The sequence below is a fragment of the Mytilus trossulus genome, chromosome 9 (genome assembly GCF_036588685.1).
Source record: "Mytilus trossulus isolate FHL-02 chromosome 9, PNRI_Mtr1.1.1.hap1, whole genome shotgun sequence".
NCBI lineage: Eukaryota > Metazoa > Mollusca > Bivalvia > Mytilida > Mytilidae > Mytilus > Mytilus trossulus.
In genome coordinates this window covers 27,195,530-27,212,686 of record NC_086381.1, presented here as the reverse complement: position 1 = coordinate 27,212,686, position 17,157 = coordinate 27,195,530, and the positions used below count along the sequence as shown (strand labels likewise).

At 30.6% G+C, this 17,157-nt stretch overlaps 1 protein-coding gene across 3 annotated transcripts in view; it reads right to left on the bottom strand.

The window, feature by feature from the left end:
- Positions 1 to 274: 274 nt before the first annotated feature.
- LOC134685396 (transcription elongation factor SPT5-like) overlaps positions 275 to 17,157 on the bottom strand; it is a 46,076-nt gene continuing 29,193 nt past the window's right edge. For all 3 annotated transcript variants that reach the window (XM_063545126.1, XM_063545128.1, XM_063545127.1), the window contains exons 6-25: positions 15,994 to 16,125; positions 15,377 to 15,476; positions 14,402 to 14,536; positions 13,885 to 14,001; positions 13,175 to 13,276; positions 12,496 to 12,560; positions 11,910 to 12,015; positions 11,168 to 11,243; positions 9,855 to 10,165; positions 9,229 to 9,326; positions 8,764 to 8,833; positions 8,383 to 8,508; positions 7,512 to 7,637; positions 6,321 to 6,528; positions 5,487 to 5,592; positions 3,976 to 4,203; positions 3,337 to 3,524; positions 2,365 to 2,636; positions 1,959 to 2,054; positions 275 to 1,224 (exon numbers count right to left, since the gene is read on the bottom strand). In XM_063545126.1, coding sequence (XP_063401196.1) covers positions 1,084 to 1,224; positions 1,959 to 2,054; positions 2,365 to 2,636; positions 3,337 to 3,524; positions 3,976 to 4,203; positions 5,487 to 5,592; positions 6,321 to 6,528; positions 7,512 to 7,637; positions 8,383 to 8,508; positions 8,764 to 8,833; positions 9,229 to 9,326; positions 9,855 to 10,165; positions 11,168 to 11,243; positions 11,910 to 12,015; positions 12,496 to 12,560; positions 13,175 to 13,276; positions 13,885 to 14,001; positions 14,402 to 14,536; positions 15,377 to 15,476; positions 15,994 to 16,125 — 2,803 coding nt within the window. In that variant the 3' untranslated portion in view covers positions 275 to 1,083. The remainder of the gene's footprint in view (positions 1,225 to 1,958; positions 2,055 to 2,364; positions 2,637 to 3,336; positions 3,525 to 3,975; positions 4,204 to 5,486; positions 5,593 to 6,320; positions 6,529 to 7,511; positions 7,638 to 8,382; positions 8,509 to 8,763; positions 8,834 to 9,228; positions 9,327 to 9,854; positions 10,166 to 11,167; positions 11,244 to 11,909; positions 12,016 to 12,495; positions 12,561 to 13,174; positions 13,277 to 13,884; positions 14,002 to 14,401; positions 14,537 to 15,376; positions 15,477 to 15,993; positions 16,126 to 17,157) is intronic.

Here is a 17,157-nt window from a genome sequence, read left to right as displayed (position 1 = left end):
CATGTCTCATTGGTGTCATCCTTATAGAGTTTCTGTGGTTTGGTAAGTTTCTTGGATACTATAAAGAATGGTCATCTATACTTGGTGTATGGAATGATTGTAAGGTTCTCATGTCAGTCTGGCAGTGTTTATCTGAACTTGAACTTGTCACAATTTTATATGATACTTCTAGTAAAACCTTTTGTCTTTGAGACTTTAAATCGTCAGAAAAGCAAACAAGTTATTTAAGTGTGTGCACTCTTATTATATTTTCATAGAAAAAATTACAAATAAACTGGAAATAATCTTTATTTCCAGACATAACTTACATAATAAGCACTTCCAACAAAACAAATACTTATTTCAAACATTTTGGTAAAATAAGATGTTCTATTTACAAAGTATGAAACCATTTTCCATGTCCTTGACATTATACTAATGTAAACATGTCACTTATCAAGATCCTATACAATGCATACCTCATTTCAAAATTCAATTTTCATGTCCTCCTTATTTACCCATATATCATGTATATCAACATTTATCTTGAGAACTAATCAAACTATACATGACTGATTGATTGATGGCTTGAAACTTACACCAATATAAAATAGATGCAAGTACATCGACATATATGTAGTTTGACCTTCCACTACACCTTTACTCTGCTAGAACACATCAGACATAATTACTAACTTATAAAAGTGAAATGATTGGTATAAAAAGTATACTTACACATGTTGTTTTACATATTATTGTCAATTGTGTAGATATAGGATGATTTCTATTTCCCAAATCAAGCAATTCAAGTAAATGGTTATGACATTTAATGACCTTCAAGGATGGAGTTTTACAAACTGAATATCTAATGTGAAATATTTTACAGTATGTTTACTACTAATCTTTCTGTCCAAGGTAATACATAGCACATAGAGGAGCAGAATGTGATGTTCGAATAGTTAACCCACATTCAAATCTTTAATCTTCTGCAATTCCTTATATTACAAATATTCATATGAATAATTTATGTTATTTCACTGTACATGATTGGCATGTTCCTCAATGACCAGAAGCGTTACACATATATTGCTACAGTAACGATCCTCAATGGCCAGAAGCTTTACAAAGATATCGTAAGGGTAACATTTTGATCTGTGAGTCCTCTGTTTTCAATACACCTTCTCCACTATCAATACTGAGCAATGTTCCTACTGTCTCTCTCTCGTCCCCAGTTATTACTTTAGCCTGTAATAAATATATGATATACATGTACAAATATAAAAGTCTGTTGAAATAAATACCGTAAGTGTAATCTATGAAGTAAGATTGATGGAGTTATTGGTGTTTAAACCCACTTTCAACAATATAGTGTAACACAAAAAAAAAAATTTTGTTTCATTTTCTCAAATTTATTTTAACAATCATGGATTGAAACTGTGTGATGAATACCTCATTTACAGATTAAATTTCAGTTCATTTTTAAGACCTGTAATTTTCCTACCATATTTTATTTAGGGTATTTTTTCATGTATAGGAAGATAACTTTCAATTTCTCGAGGAAGTTACAATTGATGATTAACCTTAAGTTTATGTAGGAGTGAGGACATTTCAGAAAATGGACATACAGAGATGTTGGCTTTGTAGCTAGTATATATTTGTTTAGGGGCCAGCTGAAGGACGCCTCCGGGTGCTGGAATTTCTCCCTATATTGAAGACCTATTGGTGACCTTCTGCTGTTGTTTTTTCTATGGTCGGGTTGTTGTCTCTTTGACACATTCCCCATTTCCATTCTCAATTTTATTCAATGACATGGCAACCCAATTTTACAGATAAACCAACATATTTGGTCTGGTATTTTTTTCTATCCCTCTATGAAGTGGTTCATCTTGAAGTATATTCGATCATCTATATTTTAGTGAAGGGAATAGTATTTGCAATTGTCTTGAGAAAGTGTTTGTTTTAACCAGGAAGTACTTTACCTTATCTCCAACCTCTGGTGGTATTGGTTCTAAATGTTCTGATGCTATGTTAATGACCTTATCCTGCTCTGTCACATAAACTGAACACATTCCTCCCTACAAAATAAAACACACTACTCCATTAAATCAGCAATATATATTTTAGAGTTAAGCATTACCATGTCATGTGATTCTTTGAAACTGTCACTGATGTTTTTTGTGAAATCTTCTTCTCTGCATGCATTTAATTTTGATTATTCTTAAGAACAAAAATCAGAAATTAGATCTTGTTTGTTCCTATACATAATAATTGATGATAATGACTCTTTTCAAGAATGTTGAATGCAAAATTCTGTATAAATTGATATAAGAAAATAATCTAAAAAGATTATACGACTTATGGGATCCTTTTTGGAATATAACTTACCGAAACACTTCTGATTTGTCCTTTCTGGAATATAAGATTTGTATCATCGTGTGTTTCCTTGATCTTCACTTCTATCTCGGTGGTGTGCCAGTCTGCCATACCATGATCCATAAACATTCCAGGTGTCTGTGGGGTATAAGGAGCCCCTGGTGTCATAGGACTGTATCCCATAGGTGAGGGGGTTCCAGCATTGAAGCCAGGGGATGGTGATGTCTGGTACCCTAATGGACTCGGTGAACTACCACCAAAACCTCCACCAGCAGGACTAGGTGCTACATTATCATAAGTATGTTATTATACATGAAATCATCAAAGTTCAATAAATGTAAGTGATACAAAATTTTACACAAAAACTATCAAATAGCAGTCATTATTTCTTAGGGTAATTCAATATAAAAAATTATTGTAAGCAAGGTATTCTATTGTTTGTCTGTCTTTTTCTTTTTTAACCATGGTGTTGTCAGTTCATCTTTCAATCTAGTATTTTAAATGTTCCTCTAGTATCTTTTGCCCCTCTTTTTTTGGGGTGCATAAAAGAACATTGGCTGACCTTAGATTGTTTCTTATGAATTTAATCAAACTTTGATACACTCAGAATGATTTAGAGCTTGATATATATTACATGTCTATTGTTGAAGATTGTGTGTATCTTGGGAATGTGTGCTAATTCATTGGTATATACCCTACACCTCATTTTATTGAACAAGATCCTGCAGTCAATTTGATATACTTATTTCACAAATTTCATCATCTTGAATTGTTGTTCAAACTAATTATAGAACATCATGACCTTTTAAGTACGTTAATAATATAGACTAATACTATAAGAGGTTCCTTCTAAAATAAACAGAATTTCCAATATTTGAAATAATTAACTTACAATATCATTATTTTCCTTTAGAGATAAATTTGATCAAGTCTACTAATTGTGCATAGAAAGATTTATTAATTTTATAAACAGATAATACTCACAATGATAGCTCCCAGGAGAAGCTGATGACTGTCCCCCGTAGGGAGAATAACTTGTTCCTGGTGTCTGTGGTGTAAAGGGTCCTCCGATCGGACTGGGCGTGTCAGCTGGGTAACCAGGAGTGCCTGGGTTAGGGGTGTCAAAATTCCCTGGTGATGGCGATTCAAAATTGTAGTCAAAATCATTTTGTCTGAAAAAAAGACAAACATTTGTTCCATTTAACTGAGGTTTTGTTGTGTATATATTTGCAAATGACTCAATGTAAAACTACGAATTTGACTGCAAAAGTGTGAAACAAACCTTTGATTCTGCACAAACTATCAGTGACCTATAAGCATTTACAGAGTCGGAGTAGTGTCTTTGAAACAAAGAACAGCAATAGAAGCACTGCATATTTGCTTTTGTCAAATGTATTGTGGATTTTGTGTTATAAAACAATCCACCATATCCTTCCATTGTTAATCTTAAAAAGTTTTGATGGTAGAGCTCTACTTCGTTTAAATACAATCATGTAACATATATTGATATTAAGACGAACTCTGATATTATAAAATATTGATACGGATTCATGCCCATGTTTTTTATTATATTTGTGTATATCACGTTATCACATTACAATCTTATTTAAACATATTTTTTACCTGGCTGGTGTGTTGGGGTTAGCTGGATCCCAAGCACTTTGTCCTGGAGTACGATTTCCTGGTTCATGAGAAGGTGTCTGACTGCCATAATGAGGGGTGCGTGATCCATCATGTAATGGTGTCTGTGAGCCGTACATGGGAGTACGAGATCCATACATAGGTGTCTGTCCACCATAGACAGGTGTCCTGCCATAAGCAGACGTGGAACCATCTTTTGGTCTGCCTCCTCTGTGAAGAAATAGAAAAGGTCAATATAATGCAAGTTTTTAGGTATTCCATAATCAAATAAAATTATAACATGGTTTCATTATTAATTGTTGGATACAAATTTTCATGGTTCTCAATGTTACCCTGGGACCACAAATTCAAATGTCCAACAAACTACTATACAGTTTTGATCCTGTATTTACAAGTTTGTGAAAATTTGCATATAGGCTATTTTTTACCCGATTAAATCAAATATGTAATAAAAAATATACCTTCATGTGCTACTTTTTGAGTAAAATGAGGTCGAAATTTTGTATATTTGCTCAATTTTCAGATTTGTGGCCGTAATTTCTTTTTCGAAAGAAAGACATAACTTTTTTGTTATAAAAGATAAACACAAATTGTTTTTTGTTAAATAATCGGTAATTTCTGTATTTTATAAGTATTCTTAATAATTATGCATTCTTTATTCAAAAATAACACATATTTATCAAATGTTCATAAATTGAGGAAAATACGTCATTTTTTGCTGCATGTTTATCAAAATAAAAAAAAATCCTCTATTTACAGTTTTATAAAATTTGGGTCAACTAATCTATCTCCCTGCAAAATGAAACAAATTGCTGTTTTGAAAAATAGGGGTCCATGAACTCGTTTTCAAATTAAATCAGTTTGAACGATAAAAATCAGTCGAAAAATGCATCTTTTCCCCGATATGCCACAGTTTGACGTCGCGAAAATAACATTTTACGTTAGCAACGTCATTACCTCCCCTGTAACTGTATTGTATGCCCTTAAGAGTTTATGGAGGCTTTGGTTAAACAACTAAATTACATATCCACGAAAATGTTTTCCTTAAACCATGAATTAGTACCCAGGCAAAATAAATGAATCCACAGTACACTGTTTAAAACAGTATTTGGTATTTAAAATATTTGTCTGTTTCAATAGAAACTACTAGTGTTTCCATTATTTGACAGTTTCTGTAATGCAAAATAAGAAACTTGTAAGAAATTATCAGCATGACAAAAAGAAGTTTTATTGAGATGAGTGACAAATCAGATGGATGCCATATAATTTGTGTCAACTTATAAATCATATGATTTGCGTGATTCCCCACTCCCCCTCCCCCCTTAAAATACATATTTACTCCAATTTATATGTTATATGTGGGAAATCTGAGTTATTTTGATATTAAACATATATGGCTCCACTCTAATTTTGAATGTGTAGCATTTGCCTTGTTTGAGAGATGCCATTCAAATTTTGTCATAGACAAAACATTTACTATTAATGTTACATACGTGAGTGATGCCAGACGATTTTTATCCACGGATATTGTTTTACAACTGGAATGTAGCTCCACTCTAGCTGTGGATTCCGTGGCATCCTTCACAATACCAATATAACCTGTGAATTAAAATACACAATTTAATCGTTTTCTCCATTTTACATCATTGACCAAAGAATTTTTTGAATATTTGTCTAGGATTCAACAAGAGGATATACTAGGCAAATATTTGAGATCTCCAACTGTTTGCTAAGCATTCATTAAAGTTTATATACATGCGTTATGACATAATTCAATAATGTAAATTCCGAAATTATTGCATGTTTTATTATGGCAAAAATGCAACAGGGTAATAATCGCAATAATTTAAACTCGCATTTTTGAAATTTTTTATATAATTTAACAGGAATTTTCTCATATAAAATAAAAATCACATTTTAGTCTGAATTGAAAAAAATCGCAATAATTTCTGAATTCACAGTAACTTGTGGGACATTTACTCTAACCAGATGTTTATTAAACTTTGAAATAGTATTTTCTTTTAGTAAGTGACTGTCATTTCTAACAATTCCTTGCCACAGTTTTTATTTAATCCACCTCTGTAAATTTATGAGATAACATTTTCATTAAAATTAATGTTAAAGAACCATTCTAGCATTTTTTTGAAGGATTTCTAGGTGGCAATCCAATTTTACGGGGCTTCATAAATTTCAACCTATCTTGCACACCCTTCCTATTGTATCATTTGTTTATTTGTTGTCATTCAGAATGTGCAGAATATTATATACCTTTGAATGGTCCCTGTATAATCCTAACTGTCTGTCCTATCTATGTATGTATAACTTACCTTTGAATGGTCCCTGTATAATCCTCACTGTCTGTCCTATCAGTTCTTTGTCCCTCTTTGTCAAACCACCTCTTCCTGCTCCTGCTCCTCCTCCGCCTCCTCTGCCCATACTTGGAGCACCACCACCACCACTGTCTGGGTGAGCAGGGCTGGACAAACGTGGTGACATTGGTGAGAATCCAGTAACACTTAATGTTCCTGTATTTGTCTGGAAATAAATGGAAATAATGAAACATTAAGGTGGAATGGGAGTCTAAAATAAAAATGATAGAATTTGTTCATACTTTGCCAAAACGTAGTATCTATTGATGTATGTTGAAAAAGATAATAAAAATGATAGGTCACCGCGCATTTTCTCAAGCTTCAGGGTGTGACAAAATGACAAATTTTGTATGGATTATACAGGAAAAAACACCATTTTGGGATTAGAAACTAAACAAAATGATAGAATTGTTAAATACTTTAGGAAAAGATAGCTTTCAGACAATGCTTTGGGAATATCAAAAGGAAAGATAGGGTCACCGTATGTTTTTTCCGGCTAAAATACAAAATAGGAAAATTCCATGTAGAATCTTTCAGAAAATGCACTGTTTTAGAGTTACTTCCCCTTATAATGCCAATTTAAAAAAAAAAAAATAAAAAAAAATAATCAACATTTGAAAAAATATTAATATTAATAAGTTATATTCCTATAAATTGGTTCTTTAAAATAAAAATTCACATTAAATATCTGCATTTCTGCATAAAATTTTGCTAATTTAATAGAAAATTTGGACCTTAGGTTCTCCGTTTTTTACAATCCAAGATGGAGGAAGACACCCATACCACCTTAAATCTGCATAGCAAACTAAAGAATTAATAATTCAGTTATAATATCCTTAAAGCCATTTTATATCTAAGCTGCAATAAACCTGAGACATTTCAGTTTCAAGTTTATCCACCATTACATGAAATAAAGTATAAAATATAATGGGAAAAAATACATAACATTAAAAATTACTTCCCTTCACAGACCCAAAGTAATTGTATTCCTAATGTTATCAATTCATCATGCAAAAACTAAATTAAAAAATAAAGCAATGGCTGCATAGAAGATTGCATAATTCTATCACTTTAAACTTCAAAAGCACAATATAACATATTTGTTAATTCTTACATCATGAATGTTTTGAGTAATCAGAAATAAATTACCTTGGAACCACCTGCCAAAACAAGATGTCTTGTCCTACAAACAAAGTAGCCTCCATTTTCTGTCATCATCCTTGACAGCAGAAAAGCAAAACTTCTGTATAAATGTTTAATTTCTCCTGATCTACCCTACAAGTAAAAAAGTTTAAACATGTTAACAGTTTGTAAGGGTAGGTCAGCCACATAAAATACATTATAATATTTGAAAATTAATTGATAAATGTATTTATCGCTATTTTGTGCATTTTTTCTTTGATCTTTTTTGTGATAATTTTCATATCATTCTACTGCTTGAGATGGAAAATTATTGCTAGAAACTAAGCATGCAGGCTTACGAAATTGACATGAAATTGACAACGTCGTCATAGGTAAAATAGCGATAAAAAGATTATCATTGTTCATCTCAACTCAATTGCCTTTCTCGCTTTTGCAGTCCCGGCTCAAGCGAGAAAATCAATCTCGTTGAAATGATCACCGATAATCTATAATTATCACCCATACAATTTGGCCAGGGTGGTACTAAAATAACTTTTCTCTTGATATACATAAATTTTAGGCAATAAGGTCACATATCAGTGCAGCATTGTCAATTGTTCATGTCCATTTGTGACAATTTATCAATGAAATGCAGAAGACTTCATTTATACAACCAAGCAACTATAACAACACTTTGTACTCACAAAAGTAGTTTTACCAACTAATCAATTTTATTTCATATTCTAAATAAAATAAACTGCTGATAAAAAGAATAATGTTACTGACTTCATCAGAGAAAATATCAGCTTGGTTTGGCAAAATTGCCATTATTCTATATATATCTTTGATAAATGTTCATGTGTCACTAAAAAAAAAAAGGCAATTTTAAACAACATACTGAATGTGGTCCATCAATAACTTTAACAATATCTTTGACTTGTACATTGTTGTTCTCTGAATCAAGGGCTACAGCATGCTTCGTGTCCTTCTTACGTGTTATAGAAGCTGGCTTTACATTGATCACCTGAAATAGAAATGTGTTTGTTTTTTTTTGGTTTTGTTTACTCATTGTGGTAAGCATTTTTAAATTATCTATAAAGATGTTTCTTATTAAAATTTTGTTAAACAGAAATTGCATGTCATATCATTGCAAACAATATATTATACTAAAATTTAATAACTACAAACTGAACTGCAAAATAAGCACTCTCATAATTTAGTATTTTTTTTTGACATTTTAATTAGAAATTGTAATACATTCCATACTGTATATATGTACCTTATTGTGCATGTTTAGAACTTGGAAATTCTCTTTCTCCAATCTTACAATACAACCTACTGTTTGTGGACTGAAACAAAACAAAAAAACAGTCAATTTCATAGTATTTAAAATTGTTATTTATTTCAGCATAACAGGTATATCTTATTAATACTTTCTGATGAAGACATTAAAAACGACACAAACACATCATGCATAATCAATTTACCCCACCATATTATAAATTAGACCAACCTCTTTTTTTACCCCCAAAAATTATGTGAAAATACTTGAAAATTGCAAAAAATTCAGTATAACTTCCATTCAATATCAATCTTATGAGATCTTTTGTGAAATGAGTTACAGTTCTTTAGACTTACACAATCTTGTCTAAATCTTGTCTCATAGAAAAGGCTCTTTATAATTTAGAAACTTTAAAACCATAAAATCAACCCTTGTTGTCACAACTTTAGAAAATATACTCACTCAAGCATGACCAAATCACCAAACTGGAACTGTCCTAGAGAATCTACACCAGTTGCCATGTCTGCACAAAGCTGTAAATCTTTAGGTAATACCTTCAGCTGTAAAATGACATCACAAATAAATGAATACTTGATTTTAAAATTTGTTTGATAAAACAAGAAGATGTGGTAGGATTGCTGAAGAGACAAAACGATGCAAACAATTTACAGGTGACTGTAGCAATACATCTTCAACTATGAGAAACACCCATGCTGTAAATCAAAGGTTTGGCCCTGGATGATAAAAATCATTAATTATCTATTATGTTTCATGATTTTGTTCTTCATTAGATCTACTCATGTTCAGGTTTATTGACTTACGATTTCAAGTTTTTCTGTAATAGATTGGTTGTTTTCTGCAGGTTCTTAAACACTAATAAATGTCTTTTTCAGCTGACTTTATCACGAACTTTAACAAATTATTGATGACACTTCCACTAGAAACAACTTTTTTAATCATGTCTGATATAAGACAAAAGATGAAACCAACATTTAACCACAAAGAGTAAGAATACATCTGGACCTAGTTTATCAGCCATTGATAGGTTTAATATCTACTAATGATTTTTAACTTTGAAAATACTTTACCTCATGCATGGTCAGATCAGAAAACAAGACCACCATATTATCCTCTACTCTGACGATAAGTCCTGTGTCTCCCTCAAATCGTCCCTGTATAACTTTGACATGATCTCCCATCTTGAAATGTTTCTTTAATTCACTAGCCTGGAACTCCAGTGGATCCTTCAGATCTTCATGTTTTGGTAACATAGTGATCTTATTACCATCAATACTGATGATCTTTCCCTGGAGATGGACCAATTCACCTTCACTGACCTCCACTACATCACCAGGGATGAAATTATGGGTTACCTCCCCTGCTGGCTTCTCCTGTATCACTTTTTATAAGTTAAGGCCCATTATTAATTCAATGTTGCATGCAATTCCAATATGAAATGCTATTGTTTTAAATGTATATTAGGACGGTGTAAAGTAGCATGTCAATACTACTGGTCACAAATTCACATTGTTACAAAGATATATGATTCCAACAGGGCTTCCAAACAGTTATATATTATATATATTCCAATATTATTATTAATTCAATATTGCATGAGATTTCAATATCTAAAGAACTTGTTTTGAAGGAAGGTATGAAGTATCCTTCCCGCATGTCCTCTTTAGTAATGTCCAGTTAAAATAAATGTCGGAAATTCAGTTTTTCTTGCTTTATTGTATAATAGTAACTCTGTTTGCAAATTACCTTGTAACAAATGATTGATAACAAAATAGAGGTTTTGGAATCAAGAAAGCTGGTACTATGTGGCCATTTTCTTTGCATAATACTTTACATTATTAGTTACCATCACTTAAATTTGAATCTAGCCAATTATTAATAGAAAATTCAGATTAGTCTTCAAACTAAGTTCATATTTCAAAATTATGTAGATAAAAAAGAAGAATTAATGTCAAATGAACCAATCACAATGTAGTTCAGCCATACATTCAGAAATTCTTCTATCTTCTTTGAATTCAAAATGAATTGACTCAATGTCATGTAAAATAAATACTCATAGCCTACCAATATAAGAGTTCCTTGACAAAAAAAATATTCTATACAGTGAATCTTTTTATAAGAAATCTTACTATAAAAATATACTAAAATGTTAATGACTTAATATTGTTTGTGTAGAGAGCAGCAGATACACAATCAGAGAAAAATATATGCAGTAAAAGGGGCATAAAATAAGTTGCAAAACAAAAATAACATACACAAAAATGTCTGAAAACTCAAGTGACACAAAATAAGGGGTTTAAATGAGACAGACATACAGCTCAGTACATAGCTACTCTTTACAAATAATAATACTGTTTTGGAATTATAATTAGTTAAAGGATACATTCTACATCAACACCATCAGGTTGGTCCTCAAACTTTTCTAGTTCATTAAGTGTTGGCTTCACACCCTCTGCTATCTGTAAGTACATAGTATTTTATAAGTAATGGTATATGATATTTGGTAAAAACAATATTTGTAAACATTAGTTATGATGATTAGTATGTTACTCAACTTTTCTCATCATGAACAAGTAAGATTAAATAAATATCTATAACTGACAACTTTTATCTTTTTTTACACATTTAATTTTATTGAAGCTTTTAAACTGTGTGTGTGTGTGAGCACTGAAGGGAAAAGATTGCTTTCAGTTTGCAAACATTGGATTAAATTTAGCAATTATATTTTTAAATTTGAGTTATCTTCCTTTGTTCATAAATGTACATTTGTGGTTGAACTTATTTTCATATTATAAACATAATTATGTAATTTTTATAAAACAGTTTTCTTGACAATTATGGTTATAAAGATACACATCTTGTTATTTTTTTTTTATCCATATCATTAATGAATTGCATTAAATTGTCTGAATAGAATCTTAAAAATGTTCACGGCACAGCGCTATTTTGTTTCAACTATCAAATGCAGTTATGGACCATGGAAGATAAAAATATCAAGCTATCCACTTTGAATGAATGCAATCTTTACCCCCAAATAGTTCTTTGTTACAGATTTGGAAACTTGTGATAGTAGACATTATATAGTTTTTTGTATGCTAGACTTAGCAGACAAAAAGAAAACTTACAATCGCAGACATAATAAAGTTCTTGAACAAGAATCCTTTTCTGCTGTATCTGTTATTCTCAAACACCAAAAAGTCTCCATCTTGAGTTATCTCCCCTCCAATACCTCTGTAAATTAACCATTTAATATGTGCATAAGTATAAATTTCACTTTAATTAAACTATAATTTTATCATTCTGTTAATACAATCAATTCCTTTCAGCAGGTTTATTTGATTTTTTTTTCTTATTTTGTCACGTACAAATTTCATGAGCTGTCCTATTTTAAGCAATCAATAGTGAAAAAATCATAAAAAATAGAGTTGTGTTACATTTATCATGGTTATCTAACTTATTCCTTCTCCTGTGATGCACTGTGATTAAGGGTTTAATAGTAAGTTTCTTCATAAATTTTGTATTCAAAATTCTTCCTTACATAAAATAACTTGAATTTTTACAGACGATCAAAAATTATAAAAGTTATCTTAACCATAAACATTATAATATTGACAAAAACTATTAAGTAAACTGCATCTTCAAGATGCAACATAGGAGGCTTTGGTTCAGCAGCTCTTTATTTATTAAATATAAGTATGTCAAAATTGTTACCTGATAGCATCAGGATCAAACAGCTTCTGTGCAGGTCTTCTCTTCTTTTTTCTTTTCTCAGCTTGCTGTATAATTTATAATATGAAATAAATAATGCCTGTACAGTTTGCTCTGTAGTTTCCAATGTAAATTGGTACATGGACACACATATCGTTAATGAGATGGACTTCCAGAAATACATGAAAAATAAGTTTTATTTTACATACTATGAATACAATGAAATACGTTACTAGCTTTATAAACCTTGTAAAATATTTATAGATGCAAATATAAAATTAGCAATCTACTTTTTGTGGTTAATCCTCTGTTTGTATCCACATATTAAGTTACAATATTTGTACATCAATTTGTATCTGAGGTGTAAACTCAGACATAAAATCTAATGTTATTAATGAAGACTTCAATTAGGTCAAACTAACCTACTTCTTATGGGGACCTGTCACATTTCCACAGATTCATCCTTATATCAAATAATATGAACAAAGGTTACTTAGTATCTAAAATCTGAACTCAAGAAAATAATCACAATGAAGCAAAGATCTTATTGAAAATCAATGAACCATGAAATGTGGGGTATTTTGATTGGTATCTTATTTTCTGGGTGCTTTATTTTTGGTGACATGAACATATAAATAAGCTTCCTATACATAAAGATTTATCAGATATTGTTTTGACTTACATTATTATCTTTAGTTTTAGCAAATCCTCTGGGTTTTGTGTAGTCTATCCTGGGGATCAACTTCAGATGAACATAATTCTGTGCTGGCTCTACAAAGTCAACCTGTAAAACAAAAGTTTTTCCATTATGTATAACAGAATTTAACAAAAAGAAAATCTTGTCAAATAATAAAGGAATCTAATTCCCTGTTTGAAAATAAAATATGACATTGAGATTATAAGGCCTGCTTTGTTCAGCTAGGGTTCTTGTGTACAATTTGGAAATTAGTATGGCGTTCATTATCACTGAACTAGTATATATTTGTTTAGGGGCCAGCTGAAGGACGCCTCAGGGTGCGGGAATTTCTCGCTACATTTAAGACCTGTTGGTGACCTTCTGCTGTTGTTTTTTTTTTCTTTGGTCGGGTTGTTGTCTCTTTGACACATTCCCCATTTCCATTCTCAATTCTATTAGTTATTCCTAATACATTGGCTTTTCCTTTGAAGGCTGGTGAGCCTATGATTCAAAAGTGTCGCTAACTTGTGTAAGATACTAACTGTTCAAAATAAATAGTATAACAATTGGCATATAAGGGCAGTTAGTGAGTAAGTACAATTAGTTTGAGTTTATACAGTATATTTGTATGAATACTTAAAGATTAACTAATACAAGAATTTAAATAGAGAACAAATCTTCAATGATTGACCTTGGTTTAACTTTAAATGACTTACCTGACCTAAGTCATCCTTGAACACACCTCTTTTCAATCTGACCCATGACCTTGGTTTGAGTTGGGCTGACTCTTTCACGATCTTCATTACATCTGTCATTTCTTTGATTGGAACCATCTAGTCAAAGGGGACAGTAAATATTAAATATATCTTTCACAAATTGTTTAAGATTTTAGTATATTTTGTTTAATAAAAATACTAAAAGGATTAGAACAGAAATCTAAAACCTCTTTATATACATTGTAGATGTTATTAGTAAAATTTTAGAGGCAAAATAATATTTTTTATGACTATTGACAGAATTTCACATATATAGAACATTCTTTCTTTAAACGATTAAAATCAAACATGCTTAAAACGACAAATTGCACAAAGATACTACACAATTATAAAAGCAATTAGTGTTGCTGCATTTGATTAGGAAAAATGTTGATAAAACCTCCTCTTTTTAACCCTGAATCAAATGTTTTTTTGTTAGTTGTTTAACTGAATTTACAAATATTGGTTAATGACTTACCTGCTGTGCCCAGATTCCCATCCTAAGATTACCAATTCCTTCAATAGCTTGTTTAACGTGGGTCTGTTTGTAAGCCTCAACATAGATGTAACCTTTTAAACTCTCCTTAGATATCACAGCCTTTATCTGAAGTGGCTGCAAACAAAAATAGAAAACAAAAATAATAAATACCCTACAAAATAAACAAACACTAATTTTCTCTTATTTATCTCATAATTCTTAAAAAGTGGCGGTAATAAATATTTTAAGATCTTTGTAAAAATGAATATTTGTATTCTCAAATTGTTGTAGAGATATTAATTTTCTGGAAAAAAAAACATTTTCAAGGATTGTGGTACAAAAAATGAATCAAATAATCTGATTAATTAATCTAGTGAGAATAATTATAGCAATGCGGTTATAAAATTTAATTGTAATTTGTTTAAAAAAAACAACTATATTATATTGAAAACAGGTACACATTAGAAAGTTTGATGTATCAAAACAATTTTTGAAAATGTCATCTTTGTAATATTGGTAGTATTGGAGACGAATTACATTATCTGCTAGAATGTCCATTTTTTAAACAACAGCAGAAAATTATACCTTGATAAGTACTATTTGGCTCATGTTAATACACTAAAATTTGGAAAACTGATGAACAAACTAAACAAAAAGTCAGAGTTAAACAGATTATGTAAGCGTATAAAGTGTATAAATAAACATGTGGGTCCTCCTGGCTAAAATGTATATTATTTTGAAACCACTGTATTTTATATATGTTTTGTAAATAGATGCACATTCATGTACATATTTTGTACTCTCTCTGTACCTATGTAAATGCAATGGTTATGAGAATAAAGATATTGAAACTGATGTGTGAAATTTTAATCTTTTATATTAAAAACAAACTATTATTTCTTATTAAAAATACATTACAAACAATATTAGCCTCCCCTTAAATACAAGATTAGTCTCCCCTAACATATAGCTTACCTCATCTTCAAACTGATAAGCAATATACTTTCTCATCACTTGTATGGCTGTTGTTCTCTCTTCACCAATTCTACATTTTACTAACCACAAATTGGGATCTCTATTCAATGATTTATAAAATCAGTAACTGTATACATTAGAATGTAAGTTTGAAAAAAACCCACCTGAGTTTAAGAGACATTCAGAAATTAAGTTTTTTGGGAGACAGATGATGGTTTCATACAAATAAACTGGAGTGTATTGTCTCTATTATCGTAGGTGACATGCAAATTCTTGTATTATCTTGTATTGCATTCAGTGACTAGAAGGTTCCAAAATTCTAAATATGTGGTAAAATAATTTGAAATAAAATCTTTATCATATTTTGTTGAAATCTGGGTTAAGCTTTTATAGAAAGAGTCATTCCAGAAGCAACTAACAATTACATTCTATATTCAAAATGAATTTCATCTAAACATTGTAACAAGTTTGAAACAGATGTCCTGGTCTATTTAGGGGACAAAAGGTCATTTATGGTACAGAATTATAAAAAAACTTTTAATATATAATAATATATATTTAATTAAAACAATATTTCATTACACCTCATGGGCTGTGTATGTTTGTATTGAACTTACTTGACACCAGGTAACAATCCTTGCTGTGTAATTTCATCAGACATTTCTTCTCCTTCTCCATATCTAGCACTAGCAGATCCCTCTCCATATTTCTGTCTGTAATATTCCTCAATCTCATCTTCTCGCTGAGTACTGTAAAGAATTCATCAATAAATGAATATATTTCATTTTCAATGCATTTGTTTAGTTTTTTGGTCTTACATTTTTAAATAGGTATTAACTGTAGGTGGTTATTTCCTTTCTATAGCATTAATAATATTTCTTTCACTTACAATTTTAGTGAAATGGATAATATGAACATGTCTAGCATTAACAGGAAATTGGATCATACCATTTATCAGGATTTATGTAGTTTTTCTTGTTTCCAATCACTTTATCTATTGTAAATTTTCCATTTGTGAACTTTGAAAATAAAATAATATAATTTTAAGCAGTACCAACCAACATTTGATTGACCAAAATTATTTTCAAATCCTTGAGATAATCAAAGAGCTGAAAGCTCTGAGGAAAAATGACGCCATTGTCTCTAATGTTGGTTTATTATTTAATGGAGTCTTGATTTCATATCATTATTTTAACATTGTTTTGTAGTATATAATTAATTTCTTTGTGTGTGAGTAGTGAAGATGACAACTGGCTATTTTTGTACTAATGAATAAGTCAAGTCTACTTGAATGATCTACAGTATCCAATGAGTACTGACTGTACTTTTGTACAAATAAATAAGTTGAGTGTAATTGAATGATATACAATATCTAATGACTACTGTTTGTTCTATTGTACTAATAAATATGGCAAGTCTGTCTGTATGATTTAGAATATTCTATGTAATGTGTTTTTCTTTGTGCAATTACATATTTCTAAATCAAGAATACATTTACAGACTATCTTATTCTTTGTAGTATTGCTTATAAACAGGACAATTATGAAGAGCCTGCAGTATGCAATCTCTTAAGACTCCATATACTCTGTTTCATTAAATAAGTTACTAATGACCTAGTTATTTCTGATACTTGAAGCAAGTTTTATTGGTGTAGATATAGACAAAAGTATAATATTGGTATACTAGCACCTTGGAGATAGACGAATAGGGATATTCCATCCATCTTTCATGCATGCCAGGAAGGCAACTTTATATGAAACTTGTAACCATTTCTTTTGCCA